At 50.4% G+C, this 19,372-nt stretch overlaps 1 protein-coding gene across 1 annotated transcript in view; it reads left to right on the forward strand.

Annotated features, from left to right (window-relative positions):
* Nucleotides 1-4,964, forward strand: part of ROM1 (retinal outer segment membrane protein 1) — a 115,620-nt gene extending 110,656 nt beyond the window's left edge. Inside the window, exon 3 of the mRNA XM_086936703.1 lies at nucleotides 4,313-4,964. Within this exon, the coding sequence (XP_086792829.1) occupies nucleotides 4,313-4,531 (219 nt within the window). The 3' untranslated portion in view covers nucleotides 4,532-4,964. The remainder of the gene's footprint in view (nucleotides 1-4,312) is intronic.
* Nucleotides 4,965-19,372: the final 14,408 nt, after the last annotated feature.

Here is a 19,372-nt window from a genome sequence, read left to right on the forward strand (position 1 = left end):
ACAAATGAAAACAACCCAAATTGCACTTGGTGCTCTAGGTGTGTGAGTGAAAACCACGGTAGCGACGCAGGTGACAAAGTGATCAGCGTGGACGGCGCATGGTGACTGGTGCATAAATATATACAGTGAATAGTTGACACAGTGTGGTTCCAGGTAGTTTTGGAGAGTCTGGTTCTGCTTTGGTTTGGTGTTTTGTTCGTGAACCACTTTGTGTAGAGCGCCTATGGTCGCGCTGAACGGTCGACGGTGTTTCGATCCACATAACTCGGGATCATCATCAGGACTGGGTTGGGTCGAAGGCAGTGCTGGAATGGAGGAAAAGAAAGCGTGGATCCGGGGTCCTATTCTTCAGCTACGCTGTACCTGATTCCTTGCACATTCCATGTTCTTATCTGGTATAGCGAGGCATAAAATGTTGCGAAGACCTGTACTACAGACTCAGGCAAAGTGCATAACACTCCGTTTGCATCTCGCAGTATCGGCACAGGGAAAGGGACCATCTTAGCTTGGCATAACCAGTGAAGCATTTTACTAGATTTATCATCCCAATGATATATTCTGTGTTGTGTTGCCAACCAAGTCTCCCATGCCACGTTGGTGAGAAGTTGATGTATTTGTTGCTGAATGAGGAGGAGGTTACAACGTGATCCCGGGGCGTTCCCAGTCGCCACTTGTGACTCTAGTGGTTGCTGGCGACCTTCAAGCTTTTGTATTTGGGCCAGTTGTTTACGCTTTTCCCCAGTACGGGCGCTTATGTCAATCCCCCTAATCGAGGGCTTAAGGGCCTCCCACGGGACTATTCTGGACGGTGCTGTGTCAGAATTAAGCAGGAAGTAATCAGAGATGGCCTGTTGAAAGACATCTTGATAATTGGGGTCCCTGAGGTGGCAGGGGGACATACGCCAGTATTAGGGAGCTCGTTGGGTTTTCAGGCGCAGTTTAATCTGAACCGGCGAATGTTCAGAGAGTCCCCGGGGGAGGATTGACTCGTGTGACACCCTGTAAATATAGCTGTGGGGGAGAAATATGTAATCCAGTCGTGGCAGTGTATCATGTACTGCCGATGTATACGCGAACCTGCTCGCCGAGGGATGGAAAGTCCGCCATGTGTCCGACCACCCGAGTGTAGTGGCAAGGTAGTTCAATTTGGATTTGCTTAAGTGGGGTTCTTGTACCCTGGCCCGCCAGCGAACTTGGAGGGTCATCACATCGTTCCAGTCCCCCCCCTAGGATCGTCAATCCCTCCGGCAGCTCACCCCACAACTGCGTAACTTTGTCAGGGAATGTTTGTCCCATAGGAGGTGGGGGGTATCCACTCCCTGTGGTTAACTGCTCCCAGGCCACAATACCTGTAATAACTGTATACCTCCCCCCTGGATCTAACCAGTGTTACTATGCGGCCCACAGCGGTGTATAAGGACTGTTGTATCTCTGGAGCCACGAGCAAACCCAGAGTGGTACACCGTGGTGTAACCAAATCTATTGATGCATGGGGGTTTGTTCCCCAGATGAGTATATCCACTTCACAGCGATTTGCCAAACAGAGCACTGCACATCTCTTGATTTTGTTAAAGAGCCCCCTGACATTCCAGGAGATTATGTTTAGTTCCCCCAATTGAGGGCCTTGCATGTGTTGTGTCACCTAACAGCTTGTGTGTTTTATCTCTGCAATTACTGGTGTTTCGGCGGATGTTTCTAGTGCATGGTTGGTGTGTGCAACTTTACAAACAAAATATACCCAACAATACAAATCCCCCCACCCCTATACTTCCATTAACAAGGAGTATTTGTTGGGGCGGAATCCTCATATGGCCCCAACAGGGATAACCCCAGGACGTCCCCCAAGTTTGCCAAATCATCCCAAACTTTTAAAACATAATGCCAAATATCCTGGGGCGTAGTCGCTTCGTTCGTGGCCATAAGCCAATAGAGTGGACCCCATATTTATCAATTTAGGAGTGGGATTATTAGCGTCCGGTCAAGCAGCTGGAATTTAAGGCTATTTCAATAATGAGGTAATCTGCCGCTTCTTCCTGGTTTTGGACATGCCAATTAGAGCAGGATCTATCTATCCCTTTGCTTCAAATTGCCTTTGTTCTGCATGCCCCTTGGCGAGCCCCGGGAAGAGTCGGAATCCAGCGGTTTAAGATGAATAGTTTCATTGGTCAATGAAAACACCCCCTCCGGGCAGTCAAAGAAGTAAGACTTTGAATTGTATATCACTCTCATCCTGGCCGGGTATAACAGCATATAAGAAACATTCATATTCCGGAATCTGCGTTTTGCAGCCGCAAAGGATTGTCGTTCTTGTTGCACGATCCTGGTATAGTCCGGGAATACCATGATTGGATGTGAATTGAAGAGCAACAGTGTTTATGGGTTCTCGCAAACTGTAATATTGTGTAGCGGTCTGCATAGTTCAGTAGCTTAGCGATTCCCGGTCGGGGACGTTCACCCGGTGGCGGCTTCTTCGCCAAGGCCCGGTGGGATCTCTCTACTCCAAAGCACGCTGAGATAGATTCTTCTGGTAGCAGGGACCTAAGCCACTTTGTAAGAAAGTTGATCATGGATGGTCCTTCACAGCCCTCCGGAAAACCCATCAGGCGCAGGTTAGTCCGCTGGTCCCTGCCCTCTGCCTCTTCGACCCAGAATGCCAATTCTTGTGTCACCACCGTAAGCTTATTCACCTTCTTTTGGAGGGTCGATACCGCATCCTCCACCGTTGAGACTCCGGTTTCAGCCTCCGTGATGCGGTCGACCACCTTGTGGAGATCCTGACGCAAGAATGAGACCTCCAACCCCACTGCGCCAATCTTCCCCTCAAGTGCTTCTCGCGACTGGGTAATAGCTGCTAGTAGGGTCGCAATATCTGGGGTAGGTCCCCCCGCTCGATCTCTGTTGGAGCCGCCTGTCGGTGCAGTGTACTGATCTAGAGTGCTCTGTTTTGAGGTGGCCCCTCCTGACTTTTCTTTGCCCATGTTGAACAGAGAGACGTATGTGCGGAGGGACCCTTGTGGCTGTATATCCAGTGGATTAACTTCTCTGCGGCGTGTGTATTCTGGCATGGGCACCTACTTATCCACATGTAGCTTCTAATGTGTTACGCATAGGGTCTTTCCGCAGCAACCCAGGCCGGGCCTCATGGATCCCAGCCTCCCGGGCCACTAGCCGCACCAGGACTAGCCCGGCTGCCTCCATAGTCCTGAGAGAGCCAGCTAAGGGGGCCCCCAACAGGGATCGGACTCGCCGGAACCCCGACCTGGCAGCCACCCCAGCGGGTCATATCCTAGTTCCGCTGCCGCTCCACAGCGCACCCCAGGGACCAGTGTGAGGCTGTCACCATGCTGCCAACGCCTAGAGAATGTACTGCAGCGTGGCTTTCCCCCTTGGGATTAATGATCTGCGGCTGATTGGGTTATGGCAAGGCAATACACTCCGACCAGCGTGTTCCAGCAGGTCTACAAGGCCTTAAGCATCGGGTGCGCCCTCCCGTGTCCCGAGGTAATGAACAATATAGTTTTAGATGAGGACACCCTGCACAGCTGTGCTACTCCCTGTTCAGCATTCAGGGAATTTTGATGTGTCTGGAATACAAGGGGGGGGAATCCCGCTCCACTCCACGGACTCACCAACTAACACCAGACTGCCCAGCGCTGGGCCCGAGGCAGTCGGTCGCTGCCGGCTTCTATGTGCGGCGGCGTTACCGCTGCTCGCTGTACCGCGTTGATGGCCCTGGGCCTGTCTGCACCGCTAGCGTGTACCTTATTGACATGCCTCTGGTGCCTCCGCCCGGATTCAGCATCTCAGCCACACTGTATTGCGCATGTCCGGATTCATGCAGCCCCAGGGATAGAGACTGGGCGACAGCATCCGCCGGCATACTCCAACGCCGCGCTGAGGACCCCCAAAGTTTGGTCCAACGGTAGCGCTCACAGTGTGCAGTCACCTCAGTCGCCGTCCACTGACTAGTAGTGCCTTTCACATTTTCACACTGCAAAGTCCCAGGCCGGCGCCGCCCTCGGGGTGTCACCCCAGGGTCCTGTTCAACACCCAGCAGCGTCCGCCGATCGCAGGCCACACCTCCAGGCCTAGTTGACTCAACGATATACAATCTAGTGGTGCATTTGATTTAGCTATATCTTTAATAACTTTCACAAAATGCATTTTTATTGTCTTTAAGTAATTATTTGTGTTTTAATTTTCATTATGTATTCTTAATTCCTTTTGTTTCTTTTTATATCCATTCAAATAATTTCCAAAAATCATAAAGCCCAATGAAGTGACCTTCCTTTCCTGTGTTCGCCCTTTACAGGCCTCGGTGCTGGTGAGTCTGCGGTACCTTTACACAGCCATGGAAGGTGTTACGAGCCCTGAGACTATGGAGAGCGACACCGAGGGATACCTCCTGGAGAAGGGGCTGAAGGAGACCTTCAGGTGCACTATGGAGAAGACCAAGAACTTCTTCAAAACCAATCAGGTGGAGACAGAAGCGGACGGCGGCGAAGCAGGCACCCCATCGCCGGCCAGCTAACCCTATCAGAAAACAGCAGAATTCACCCTAGACACATCACTTCCAGCTTTGCTGAACGCTCAGCGTGTGGCTTTAGGGGTCACTTCCTTTGCTGTGTGTAGTAGGAGTGCCATGAGAGAGGCACCCACTATGGCGGGAGAGGCAGACCAAGCCCTCAGATGGACTTTTCTTCCCTCAAATTACAGATGTCTCAATTACCTGCACGCAGCCCCTGCTAAAGATCTAAATACGCTCATATACTTATATCTACCTCCTCCAGACACTGCACATGGTGGAGCCCGGCATGGCAGGACAGCAAGCACTCGCACTTTTGGAGTGGGACTAAGGCGTGCAGGAGGTGGGCTTCAGCTTTGTAATTTATATAGTTGTCAGATGATAGAATTCAGAGGGTGTTATTTATGATTGATTAAGAGCCCAATAAACAGATTATACTTGGCAATCGCCAATCAATAAGCTTGTTTTCTTTGGCTACTAGTCCTGCTTCAGCAGCGCTCCCAGCTCATGCCACCAGATGTCACTATAAGAGCAGAAAAGCTCTCTCTCTCTCTCTCTCTCTTTTTCTCTCTCTCCCTCTTTCTCTCTCTCATGCATCTACCACTGCCAATAGGACCACTAACCCAGGTCTAGGGCTCAGTACAAATCTCAATACATTATTCCCATGCTCAACCCTGGGTAGCTGGGCTGTGAGCAGGCTGGCTTAATTTAGGAGACAGATATGTAAAGAATTTAAAAACATTAATTTAGTAAACAATTTAAAATAGGAAATATGTGTATCTTTAAAATGACACCTAAACACAACAATCACACGTAGGTAACCTGAGATATGAATTTTTAAAGAATAAACACTTTCTAGCACTTAGTCACCTTATGGAGTTTTTCCCCCAAAGTTGCTCCAAACTTCTGGAACTTCTTTCTGAAGATCCTCTTGAGTGTCCAAAGGCTCCTAAACACCATTCAAGGGTCGGGAAGCTCCAAGATGGTCCTTGAAAGTTTGGGACCACAACTCCCACAATGCATCTGGGCAAAACGTTTAAAAGTCTGCTGGATGCACTACAGGCATGGGACTCTTGGTCGAGTTAACACTGGTGAGATCTGTTAACCTGTAGCTGGCAGGGAGCCCACTCTTTATTCCTCTTGAAACCACGTTAAGTCAGAGGGCTGTAGTTTCAGATAGCATGGGGTTCTGAATATGCTAAAATAATGTGGATCCTCACTGCAGAGTGTTCCTAGCACAAAAGTCGATTTTAGGAAGCACTTTACTACAATAAGAGAAGTGAAATGTGACATTTCTCTACCTTCAGGGCATTTAAACCTCTTTTATAAGAGTCCTTTATAAGATCCCCACCCCTGTGACATATGGCACAAAATTGTAAAATTTTTAAGTTCCCCTACCACCCAAGTCGGGTTTGGGCACAATTTACATTTAAAAGCCGGACCTGCAACATAGGGCTGCATGTAAAATGACCGCATGCTCTCAGCAGTGCAAACATTATATACTAGGGACTTAAAGGTAGTTTTAAATCCCCCCCCCCCTTTGATGTACAAGGACTTATAGGGTAGGTCATGCCAATCATAGAAGTACCCTAACCCATAATGTACCCTAATATGTGTGTGTGTTTTCACCAAAGTGCTGACCCTAGGCCTGGTTAGATAGAGCCCAGGGACAGTCAGAGTCCGTTACCACCTGTACCAGTCTACACAAAATGGGCGACAGGATGACCTTGCAACATAGACCCTCCGCCCAAACAAAAGGTGATGGGTTACTAACCTACACCCTGGTAGTCCTCATTAGCTAAGTGGAAAAACCTGGAAAGTCCATCTGCATTGGCATGAGCAACCCCAGGTCTGGGTTCTGCTGTAAAGTCAATTCCCTGTAGGGAAATGGACCACCTCAACAGCTTGGGATTCTCCCCTCCCATCTGCATGATCCACCTGAGAGGCCTGTGGTCTGTTTAAAAACAAAAGTGAGTCCCAAACAAATATGGTCTCTGCTTTTTCAGGGACCAAACCACAGCAAAAGCCTCTCTCTCAATGGCACTCCACCTCTGCTCTCTTAAAAGAAGTCGCCTGCTAATTAAGGCAGCTGGCTGATCAAGGCTCTACTCATTCACCTACGACAACACTTCCTCAATCCCTTGTTCTTAAGCATCTGTCTTAACCACAAATTAATTTGTGTAGTCAGGGGCCAGTAAAACTGTTGCTGTACACATACCATCTTTCAGAGTGTCAGAAGCCCTCTAGCACTCTGGGCTCCAATCCACTTTCATGGGCCTCTTTTTAGAAGTCAGTTCTGTCATGGCAGCCACAATGGTCCCATCATTCTGAACAAACCTTCTATAGTACCCAGTCAGTCTGAGGAATGCCCTGACCTGAGTCTTGATAACAGGAACTGTTGAATCCATAATAACTTGAATTTTGGCCTGGCGAGGCTGTACATGGCTTCCATCTACCAGGTGGTACAGGTACACCACAGAACTCTGCCAGTAACGTGAAGTCAAATTAAATGTACTCAGGTAGTTAGCAGCTCCAAACCGGTCAATTAGCTCATCATATCTAGGTATTGAGTTAGTGGCTCTGACATGGTCAGACAACCTGTACAGTTTATTTTTTACAGGTGGACTATCACCTGTGTGGCTCACACCTCACTCAGTGATACCTGGGGTCAAAAAGAAGAGGCCAGCAAACTGCTCCAGCACCTGCTTGCAGTCTCTGTGCTGCTGGTCTGTCAATGTTGGAGAAAGTACCACTCCCTCCATTGAACCATTTTGCACATTGTTGGAGAGGAGGTCGGGCACTGGTTCAGTCTTTTCCTCCACTCCCTCATCTGTGACCAGTAACATGCTCATGTCTGCCATGTCATGGTGAGGTTTCAATCTATTCTCATACAGGACTTTATGAGGGTTCCTGGGGGCGTCAATGTCGACTAGGTAGGTAACCTCACCCTTCTTTTCAATGTTTAAATAGGGCCCACTCCACTTGTCATGGAAGGCCGTGGGTGCCACAGGCTGCAAAACCCTCACCAGCTGTCCTGGAGTATACTCGGGCGTAGTACTACTGATCATACCAGTGCTTCATGAGCTCCTGGCTAGGCCCCATTTTCCTGCCTTCCTTGTACATGTACTTTGACATCCTTGATATTAGGCCTAGCACATAATCAAGCACATTGTCCTTTGCTTCGTTTCGAGGATTTTCCAAAGACGCTTTAAACAGGCACAATGGCCCTCTCACAGGATGCCCAAACAACAACTCAAAGGGACTGGAACCAACCCCTTTTTGTGGAACCTACCTGTAGGCAAACAATAGGCATAGGAGGAGAACATCCAATCTCCTCCTGAGTTTGTCAGACAACTCATTGATCGTGCCCTTCAGGGTCTTGTTCAACCTCTCCACCAGATTATTAGTCTGGGGGTGATATGGGGGGACAAACTTGTAGTTAACACCACATTCATCTCACATCGCTCTCAGATAGCTGGACGGGAAGTTTTTGCCCCTATCTGAAACAACCTGTTTGGGAAATCCCACACTGGTGAACACACCAAGCAGTACCCTAACCACCGCAGGAGAAGCTATTGTCTGCGAGGTATTGCCTCAGGGTACCTTGTGGCATTGTCCCCTTCCACCAAGATACCTATTCCCTGATGCAGTAGGTGGGTCCAGGGGACCAACGATGTCCATCTCCACTCTTTCGAAGGGAATCCCAGCCACTGGCAGTGGTATCACGCGAGCCTTTGACTTGCCCCCTGCCTTGCTTCTGGCCTGACAGGTGACACAGGCTGCAAAACTCCTTAACCTTTTCAGACATATGGGGCCGTAGAAATGGTTCACCAACCAGTTCCAAGTCTTAGTCTGTTCAAAATGTCCTGCCAATGGGATATCATGTAATAAGGTCAGGATGAACTGTCTGTACTTTGGGGCATCACTAACCTCCTGGTGGCCCTTCCCTTGAGGTTTCTGGCCTCAATATAAAGCAGTCCACCTTCACAGTAGATTCTGTGAAATCCACTGCCATCCCCTCCTCTTGCCTACGAGGCAATCTGCCTCAAGCTCTCAAAAGTGGCACAGTATCTCTGTCCCTGAGAGAACTACTCTCTGAAGGGTCCCCCTGCTCCTGTCAGGTCTGCCAAGTCTGACAGATCTGGCAGGGATGGAATCCCTTCCTCAGAGGTTAGTCCCTCCTGTGCCTCTGGAGTTCCCTGGGTTGGCTCACTAGACCCAGTGCCTTTCGTCCTGGGATGCTTGGCGTCTTGTTCCAGAGTCCAAGCATCCCTATTTCCCTTCTGGATAGTCTGTGACCTGGTCACAGCCCATATTCACTCAGGAAGCTCAGGTAGGCTCATATTGAGCCCACTCTCCACTTCTAACCATTCTGATGCTTCAAAATCATTAACTAGTGAACACTGGACTGGGAGTAGAGGAGACACAGCTACTACCATACGGCCTGCACACCTCCCCATTCCAAATCCACCATAACCATAGGATGGAGTTTGGTACTGCTGTCTGCATAGGTCACCTGGTGAATCTTGCTATGTAGTAATCTCTCTTGAGGCACCAGGGTATCTAGGGCCATAGTCACACTAGCCCCTGTGTCTCTTAGAGCCTGAATCATAGTCCCATTCACTTGAGGCATCTGCATTACTTACCCATGTTTGGAGGTAAGGAGCCAGGGTTGCAATATTCACCCGACCCAGGGACAGTAGGGTTGCCTATGCTACTTCCCTTCCCCTCTCTGGGGCACTCTCCGCCCCCACACTTACACTAGCAATCCTTGGGGACGGCCCACTAGTGGAGGGCTTCTTTGTACAAACAGCATCTCCGTTCTTGGGCCCTAGCTTATTACAGTCAAAGCACTTCCCCACCTTTGAGGGATCAAAGAACCTACCATTCTTTCCCTGATACCCCTCCCCTGAATTTGGGTTAGCCCAGGCCCCCTCCCTCCATGTTCAGGTTTTTGTGGGTCTTTGGGAGGACTCCTTCTGTTTTTAACCATTGTTTCCCTGAGCTTTTCCTTAGGGACCTACCTGTCTGCCTTTCTTCTGGTCACCCCCCTGGTGCTGAGTGGTAACCCGGATTCTCACCCACTCATCAGATGCCCTGACTGGGTCCCTAGGACTAGACAACTTCTCTTCACCGCAATGAGTCAAAATGTGTTCTCTGAAAAACAAATTATACAATCCCTCATATGCCTACTTTTCTACTAAAAATCCAGCTTTCTAGTGCCTTCTGTGAGGTGTCTAAAAAGTCTACCCATGACTGGGAGTTTACCTTCTGGGTGCCTCTGAACTTCCCCCTGTACTGCTCTGGGGTTAAACCAAATTTCTCAACTAAACATTGCCTGATGTGAGTATAGGACTTCACCTCCTCCCCCTGCAGGGTCCGGAGCCTGTCCCTTCCAGGTACTGGAATCATTTCCCACAAGAGTGCAGCCCAGCACTTGGGTCGGACCCCCCACATCTCAAGGGCTACTTAAAATGTAGTCAGCCATTTATCAATGTTGTCCCCCTCTATGTACCTGGGTACAATACCCTTGGGAAGCTTGTGGTCAAACCCATCACCCCTGGAAATCTGAACATCTTCATAATTTTCACTGCCACCACTTCTTCTTACCTACTCCGCCTCCTACTGTTCCTTAGCTGGTTCTAGTTTACTCTCCTCCAAAGCAATTAAAGCTAATGAGGCCTCAAGTTGCCTCTCTGCAAGGGACTTCTGTGGTTCCTGCGTAGGGGTTCCTGCCCTCCTGCCACCATCTCGAATTACATAGCTAAAACTGGAAACAATGGTGAAGGCATCATCCTCGCCCTCCCCCTGGGTGTCATTGGAGGGGTCAGCTTCCCCCTCCTTTCATTATCTGGGGCTGGCCTGGCACAGGCCTTCAGGGACCTAACCAACTCTGCCTTCCTAATCTTGTAAGCAGCAGGTAACCCCCTAGCCTCACACAAAACCCTAAGCTCAGTCACGCTGAGTTTAGTCAGTTTAGCCAGATCCAGCCCGATGGTATCTCTAGTTTTGGATCACCACAACTATCAATGAGACTTAGAACAACTTTTAAAAAACTGTGGATTGAAAATCAGTTTAGTCCAAATTTCAAAAATTCACAAATCAAAAGCTTTGTTTTAAGACAATTTAGAGGATTTTTTAGATCTTAATTCACTTAACTGAAAAGTGCACTTATAAACACAAATCCTCATCCACACTGCTGAACACCAAATGTTGGAAAGAGGGTTATTAGTAGTGGTAAATATGAATCTACCACTGGCAAAAGGCACTGACCCAGTCTAGGGCTCAGCACAGGTCTCTAAAACTTATTCCCATACTCAACCCAGGTAGCTTGGCTGCGAGCAGGCAGGCTTAACTTAAGAAGCAGATATGTAAAGCATTTATAAAAACCAATTCAGTAAACAATGAAGACACAACACACAATCCAACAGCAATTTATAAGCATAGTAAATATTTTTGTCTTTTAAATGACACCAAAACGAAAGAAATCCAATTTAGGGAACCGGAGATATGAATTTTTAAAGATTAAACCATTTCTAGCACTAAGTCACCTTATGGAGTTTTTTTCCCAAAGTTACTCCAAACTTTTCCAAACTTCTGAAACTTCTTCCTGTCCAAAACACAATCCATGGGCCTGAAAGCTTCAAGGTGGCCTTTGAAAGTTTGAGACCACAATGCACCTGGCCAAAACTCTTAAACTTAAATGTCCATTGGATGCACTGAAATCCGGGGGGGGGGGGGCTACTTGAGCTCTGTTAACCTGTAGCTTGCAGGGAGCTCACTTTTATTCCTCTTGAAGCAAAGAAAGTACATCCATAGGGCTGTAGTTCCAGATAATGCAGCAGGCACAGTCAGTCAGAATGCAGAGCCTGATGGTGCAAGTCAAGTTCCTAGCCTGGCAATCTTTCTTCTGCTCTTAGTATTAAACAGCAGAGCTGAGAGGCTTTGCCCCTCTCAGATACTTATTCCGTGTTCTCTGGGGTCAAGCAGGAGGGCACTCCAATGAGGTGCAGGGCAACACTCCAGAGCATGACCACTTCCTCCAAAGTGTGCCATAATGGTCTCCCTGAAAGAACTAGTGCTCCCAAATTCAATACAGACGAAATCTCAGCAGAGGAGCAAGAACTAGCTAAACCATCCTTCAATATGGGTCATTTCCATAGCTCTCCACCCCTGACATCTTCAAATTCCTTCCTTAAGGCTGCCGTCTGACTGTGTTCAGAGGGGATAGGGTTAGATGGACCTGGCCTTTTCTGCCTGCCCCCTTCTTCCTTTGAAGGTCATGGTTTACAACCCCTTCCCCCTCCTTTGGCATTCTGTTGTAGCAGAGCCCTCTCCTACCAGATAGCCTTTCTCCCTGGTCACCACTTATCGCCTCATCAAAGCAGCCTGGCTAATCCTGTTAACTCTGACCAATCGAGAGCCACAGGAAGGCTGAATTTTGGCTTACAGAAAAAATCTTAACATATTTTCTTTACATTTCACAATAAATTCAACAATAGCATATTGTTGGATTTATCAATACCATTCTCCTAAGTCCTTGAGTTATATTTTTAGGTAATCTCTAGTGTTAGTTATGAGTTCATAAATTATTGCAATGTTAACCTGTGTGGCTGGGATCCTACAATAGGGAAAATGAAATGTCCAATTCCTCCACCGCCAGGGCAAATAAGGCATCTTTTATAAGGACCCTACATACAGCTACATGACCCCCACCCCTGGGACACCTAGGGGAGACTTTAGGGGTTCTGAATATGCAAACACAATGTGGACCCTCACTCCACAGTGCCCCTAGCACAAAAGTCAATTTTGAGAAGCACTTTACTACAATAAGGTACGTGAAATGTGCAATTTCTCTTTCCCCGGGGAATATAAAACTTCTTTTATAAGGGTCATCCTTAAAAGTACCTGGCCACCTCTCACCCCCCTACCCATGGACACCTAGGGAAGACACTAGCGGTACCTAATATGCCAAAATATTGGAGTTTATCCATTTTTAAGTGGCCCCACCACCAGCGTCAAGTTTGGGTACAATTTACATTTAAAACCAGTCCTGCAACACAGGTGTCACAGGACGAAACAGCAGACCAGGAGGTTTTTTGTTTGATATGCTATTTATTGTGTAAGCATGAAGCGACACCTTCCAATAAGTCCTGACTAAGTGTAAACTAGTCTCCCAGGCAGCTCCGCCTGAACAGTCGCTCCGCCCCAGCTCACAAGCCCTTCACGAGTAGGGTTTGCGCCTGCTCCCTGCGACTCAGGTTCTTCGCACTGCCTGCCGTTCGTACTTTCTTTTGCCTATTGTTGCCTGTTTAGCACTCTTTGGTCTCCCTTTAGTATTGTGCCTTATTCTTTTTTACGTTTTGTGCATACCCCCTATTGTTTATTGTTTGCTAGTCTCAGAGCAGTCCCTTCCCGCCGCTGCTGCCCCTGCGGACCCGCCCCCGACACAGAACCGCTCCCGCCTCCCTACCCTGGTCACGCCCCCTCCCCTTCTTAATGGCGACCGCTGCGCAGTCGCGCAGCAGGCCCACCTAAGCCAAGCCCGTCTGCGCCGTTTGCGACCAGCGCCAGGAACCCTGGATCTCCAGGACCCCGCCGATACAACTCCACCACTCTCCACACACTCAATCCCGGAAGATTCACGGACTGCGAAAGATCCTCGCCTAACACAACCCACGGTCCGTTCTCTTGCAGACACTGCCACTGTTCCTTCACATATCGACACAACCACCACTACCACCAAAGGCTCGCCTGACCTACGCACCACCAAAACCCTGACATGCATCCTCCTCAACGTGTGTTCCCTTCACCAACACACCTTAGATATCTGGGACCTGATCAACACCATCTCGCCCGACGCCGCCTTCTTCCCCGAAATCTTGACCAACTCCACCTCCGGCCCGACATCTCCACTGCCAACTTCCACCTCAACAACAGCAACGACCCCAAATCCACCACTCTCCTCGACAACTTCGGACTGAAGCAGCTAGTCAGCACGCCCACTCACAAAGCGGGACACACCCTGTACCCATCTTCGCAGGAGGAACCAACATCCGCTTCAGTCACACCTCCCAGCGCCACTAGACAGACCACCACTGCGTCCATTTCACCTTCAACACCACCATCGCACCCAAGCCCCCCCGCGTCCACCACGAAGGAACTGGAGCAAGGTCACAGAAGAACTCCTCAACACCAACCTCCTCCAAGACCCACCCAACGCCATGACCGACACCAATGCCCCAGCCATGAAACTACACCGATGGATCTCCTGCTGCGCCGACAAACTCGCACCCCTCCACTGCCCCGAAAAACAACACCCCCCGAAGGCCGCCTGGTTCTCCAGAGAACTACAAGAAGCCAGACGCTCTTGCAGACGCCTAGAGAAAACCTGGCGAAACCAGAAATCTACGGAAGCAAGAATCAACCACAGGGAAGCCTTGAAGAAATACCACCAGCGCCTAAGAGAAACCAAACGGAACTTCATAAGAGACAAGGTCAAGACCAATGCAACCAACGCCAATGAACTGTTCAACGTCATACAGCAGTTCGCAAAACGCCCCAGTGAAGTCACTGACGTCACACCTTCCCAGGAACTCTGCGACAAGCTCAGCTCCTGCTTCCATCTAAGATCAAGGCCCTCTAAGACAACTTCAGCGAACAGACTCTGAACACCCCAACCCCCACACCGCCGACAAACCTACCCTCATCACTTGGGATCCCGCCACCGAAGAACACATCTCCGCGACCATAAAGAAAACCCACTCAGGAGCCCCTACAGACCCTGTCTACCACACATTTTCCACCGAGCAGCCTCCGCCGTCGCACCGGAACTATAGTGAACCGTCAACGCCTCCTTCAGGTCTGGCATCTTACCAGATGTCTGGAAGCAAGCAGAGGTAAAACCCCTCCTCAAGAAGCCCAAGGCCGATCCTACAGACCTGAAAAACTACCGGCCCATCTCTCTCCTCCCCTTCGCGGCCAAAGTTACTGAGAGACTCGCAAACACCCAACTGACCGCCTTCATAGAAGAGAACCCCATCCTGGACGCCTCGCAGTCTGGATTCCGCAGCAAACACAGCACCGAACCGCCCTCCTCGCCGCCACCGACGACATCCGAATGCTACTCGACCACAGTCACACCGCAGCCCTTATCCTTCTAGACCTCCCCACAGCCTTCGACACCGTCTCTCACCATACTCTCACAGCCTGACTTCATGACGCAGGGATATAAGGAACCGCCATCGACTGGATCCGATCCTTCCTCTCCGACAGTACCCAGAGGATCAGACTCCCACCCTTCCTCTACGAACCCACCGATATCAACTGCGGCGTACCCCAAGGATCATCGCTCAGCCCCACACTCTTCAATATCTACATGGCCCCCCTCGCCGCCATCGTCCGACAGCACGGACTCAGCATCGTATCCTACGCCGACGACACCCAGCTCATCGTCTCACTCACAAAAAATCCAGAAGAGACCAGACTCAGCTTCCAGGAAGGAATGAAGAACGTGGCAGCCTGGATGAAAGACAGCTGCCTGAAACTCAACTCTGGGAAGACCGAGGTCCTGACCAACACCTACAGACCACGCACAAAACCTCAGTATAATTCTCAACTCCTCCCTCTCCATGAACCGCCAGATCAATGCCGTCGCCTCCACCAGCTTCAACTGCCTGCGCATCCTCCGTAGTACCTTCAAATGGATCCCCCCCTGACTGCAGAAAGACCGTCACCCACACACTCATTACCAGCAGACTGGACTACGGCAATGCCCTCTATGTCGGAATCGACAGAACCCCTCTACACAAAATCCAAACCATCCAGAACTCCGCAGCCAGACTAATCCTTGGGACACCGAGCCACGAACACATGACCGAACACCTATGAGACCTCCAATGGCTTCACGTTGAGAAGACAATCACCTTCAAGCTCCTCACCCACGCCTACAATCCCTCAATAACTCCGGACCCAAATACCTCAACGAAAGATTATCCTTCCACGTATCCAAAAGGAACCTCCGCTCCGCCGACCTCGCCATGGCAGTGGTCCCCCGCAACCCCAGAAGCAGAGCAGGCGGTAGAGCCTTCTCCTACATCAGGGCCAAGACCTGGAATGAGCTCCCTGTGAACATTAGACGCTCGCCGACCTTGCACACGTTCAGGAAGGACCTCAAGACCTGGCTCTTCAACTGATCCGGAGCTGCTCCCCTCCCCTCTTCCCCCAGCACCTTGAGACCCTCATGGGTGAGTAGCGCGCTTTACAAACCCCTGATTGATTCTTTCCGGAGTGGTTCCTCTAAAGCCAGGAGATCCTCAGGTAAACAAAGCCACAGGCGTTAATATCTACGCCCTTCTATTGGTGCATGCACCCTTCACCATCACCGTGATTATCGTGCACATTCACGAAGGAATAAGAAGTGGTGGATTCAACTGTCGTGGCCTCAGACTGTGGGGCGCAGCGCTGGCAACGCTGCGCGCGATAAAAGGGACCCGGGACACTTTCTGTCGTTCCGCGTGGTCCGGACTAACCCCGAGACCACGCCCCGTTTATTTTATACTAAACGTGGAGTGACGTGTCACGTCCACGCTAGCGCACGGCTACGTGCGCGACAACTAGACTGCGCTCCCGCAGTCATACAACATTACATTCCTTTTCACCTTTAATAAAAGAAAACAACACATAACAGTTCAAGACTTCACTTACCACCATCTGGCTGGAAAGATAATGAGAAACGGCCAGAGACCGGTTACCAGTCTGGTGATCAGATGTTCTGCTCTCAGCCCACAGCAAAGTCCGCCAGCTGCGAAGATGGGGCTGGGTTCCTTCTCAGTCCATAGCCCGTAGCTTCCCCCCGAAACAAGACCCTCCGTGGAACGTTTTGCCGGGTCGGAGTTGGCGACCGCCAGTCCCCGGAAAAGTGGGGGCTAGCAGCGCCGGGGCTTTCAGAAGTCGGTGGTCTCACCGCAGACTGGTCTACTGGGGTTCTCTGTTCGCTGTCCGATAGATCGCTGCTTTGTCCTGCTGGGCTGGACGGCGATCTGCTGGATTCCTGGCCGGAGGGATCCTCGGGTGGAGTGGAGGCTCGCTTGAAAAAGGATACGTTGCGCGTGACAGTTTCTCCGTCGCGTTGGGCCGTGACCATGGTGCCAGACCGGCGGGTGACTGTCCACGGTCTGGGTTCGAATGGGAGCCGTAACTTGCTTCCTGGGTACCGGTCTCTCGCATAGACGTGATCCCTTTCTCCTATGGACGATTCCTTGGCCCGGCGCCTGAAGCTGGCGTAGTCATTCGAGAGCTTCCGATTGAGCAGAGTTTGCCGGGAGTTTGCTACATTTGGGGTCCAGGTACGATGATGAGGGATCGTGTCTCTTACTATTCTTCCCATTGCCAACAGTCCTGGGGCTGCTGTGGTTGTGCGATGGGGTGTGAGCCGGTATTCCCTCAGAAACGTATAGATGGCTTTCTCCAGTGGTGCCTCTTCAGCGTGGGCAATCCGGATGACTTTGTTGAGGGTCCGCATGAACCGCTCTACCTCTCCGTTGGCTTGAGGCCACCTCGGGGTCACTTTCTGGTGTTTGATTCCCCATTCCTGGAGATAGTCTGCGAACTCCTGCCCTTGGAAGGGTGGTCCGTTGTCAGTCTTAACCTGCTCGAAGATCCATTGGGTGGCGATGATTTTTTCGAACTTTGCGACCACTTCTTTGGCAGCTAGTGAGGTTATTATTTCTACCTCGGGATACTTGGTAAAGTCATCGATGACAACGATCATGTACCGGCGATCCGGAAGGTGTCCAAAGTCTGCGCTCACTCGTTCCCAGGGCCTTTCCGGGTTGTCTTCGGTGATAACCAGGGGTGGTGATTCGGGTGGCCCGGCCGCTTGGCACCAGCGGCACCCCTTGACTGTCTGCTCGACTCGTGTATCCATTTCCGGAAACCACACTTTTGCCCTGAGTCTACTTTTTGTCTTCACCATTCCCTGGTGGCCACGATGAGCCAGTTCGATCGCTTGTTGGGTCAGACTCGTTGGCATCACAAGTCGCGGTCCTCTGAGAAGGCATCCTTGGCTGTCCACTGACAGTTCGTCCTTTATCTTGAGGATGGTTTCAAGGGCACGCTTTGCCTCGGGCGTTCTCTTGTTTAGTGATATCTGAAGTGTCTTCCAGTCATTGTGTCGCAGAGCGTTTGCGATCAGCTGGAGTACCTCATCACCGCGAGTCGCCTCCACAATCATGTCGATGCTCATGGGTAGTGGTCGTGATCGCTCCAGGATTATTCTCACGTATTCCTCTGTTTCCTCTGCATCTTCTTTCTCCTGTAAGTTGCCTCCCTGGGATGCCTGGAGAGTTAGTCTGCCGGGTTTGTTGCATCAGGCTTGAATTCCAACCGGTAATCATACTCTTGAAGTTGAAGGATCCATTTCTCTATTCTGGGTGGAGGTTTGGACACTGATCCCCTGAATAGTGGAAGTAGAGGCTTGTGATAGGTGGAGACAGTGAATGGGTGCCCATAGACGTATACATGGAAGTGTCTGCAGGCCCAGTGGATTGCGATCGCCTCCCTCTCGATCTGAGAATACCGTTGTTCGGTTTCGGTCAGCGACCGGCTGGCGTAGGCGATGGGTGCCCAGTCCTCTCCACCTTGGCTCTGTGTTAGCAGCGCTCCTAATCCGTATGGGCTTGCATCCACGGCTATGTTGGTTGCCTTGGCAGGGTCGAAGTAGGACAGAGTCGTGTTAGCTGACAGGGCCGCCTTGGTGTTTTGAAATGCTAGCTCTTGCTCTTCTCCCCACTGCCAGGGGGTAGTGGACTTGATGAGCTCCCGTAGTGGTCTGGTGAGATTAGACAGGTCTGGGATGAACCTCCCACAGAAGTTTACCATCCCAAGGAAGCTCTGCACCTCCGATGTGTTGGTCGGTGCTGGGGCCGCTTGCACGTCTCACTTTCTCAGGGTCTGGGGCCACTCCCTTGTCAGAAAATGTGTAGCCGAAGAAGCTAATTTTGTTCTGCAGGAATTGACATTTTTCCCGATGCAGCGTAAGGCCTGACTCCCTAATCCTTTGCAATACGTCTCTGAGCCTCTGGTGATGTTCCTCCACCGTGTTAGCGTATATCAGTAGGTCGTCGCTGACGTTCAGGAATCCTGTGAGCCCGCTCAGGACCTCCCGGATCGTGTTTTGGAAGACTTCCGCGCGCTCGATATTCCGAAGTTAAGTCGTCGATAGCGCCGGAGTCCCACGTGGGTGGAGAAAGTGGTAATGTATCGGGAGTCCGGGTGCAGGGGTAGCTGGTGATATCCTGATCTTAGGTCCATTTTTGAGAACCACTTTGCTCCGTTTAGCTCTCCCAGGATGTCGTCTATTGTGGGTGTTAAATGTCGTTCCCTCCTCACAGCTGCATTGGGCAGGCCATTTCAACACAGATGCGGACCTGTCCCGGCTGTTTGGGTTTTCGCGCTACCACAATCGGAGACACCCATGGGGTGGGCCCGCTGACTTTCTCGATTATGCCTTGTTTTTCGAGGGTCTCCAGTTCTTGTTCCACCTTCTTCCTTAGGTGGAATGCTATTCGTCGATGCCGGAGGGCGACAGGCTGAATGGACCGGTCAATGTGTAAAGACACTTCTTTTCCTCAGAGACATCCAATACCCTGGAACGTGTCTTCAAATTCTTCGAGAATCGTGTCCAGTTCTTCTTCCAATACCGCCATCGCGAAGGAGATCAGGTGGAGATTTTCGGCTGTTTGGCCGCTGAGTAGCATCCCACTACCTTCTTTAGTGACGTAGATGGTTGACGGTGTCTTCTGCTCTTGATGCTGTATCTCCGTTTGGAAACAGCCAATTAACGGT

Source organism: Lissotriton vulgaris, chromosome 9 (assembly GCF_964263255.1).
Source record: "Lissotriton vulgaris chromosome 9, aLisVul1.2, whole genome shotgun sequence".
In the NCBI taxonomy this organism is placed as follows: domain Eukaryota; kingdom Metazoa; phylum Chordata; class Amphibia; order Caudata; family Salamandridae; genus Lissotriton; species Lissotriton vulgaris.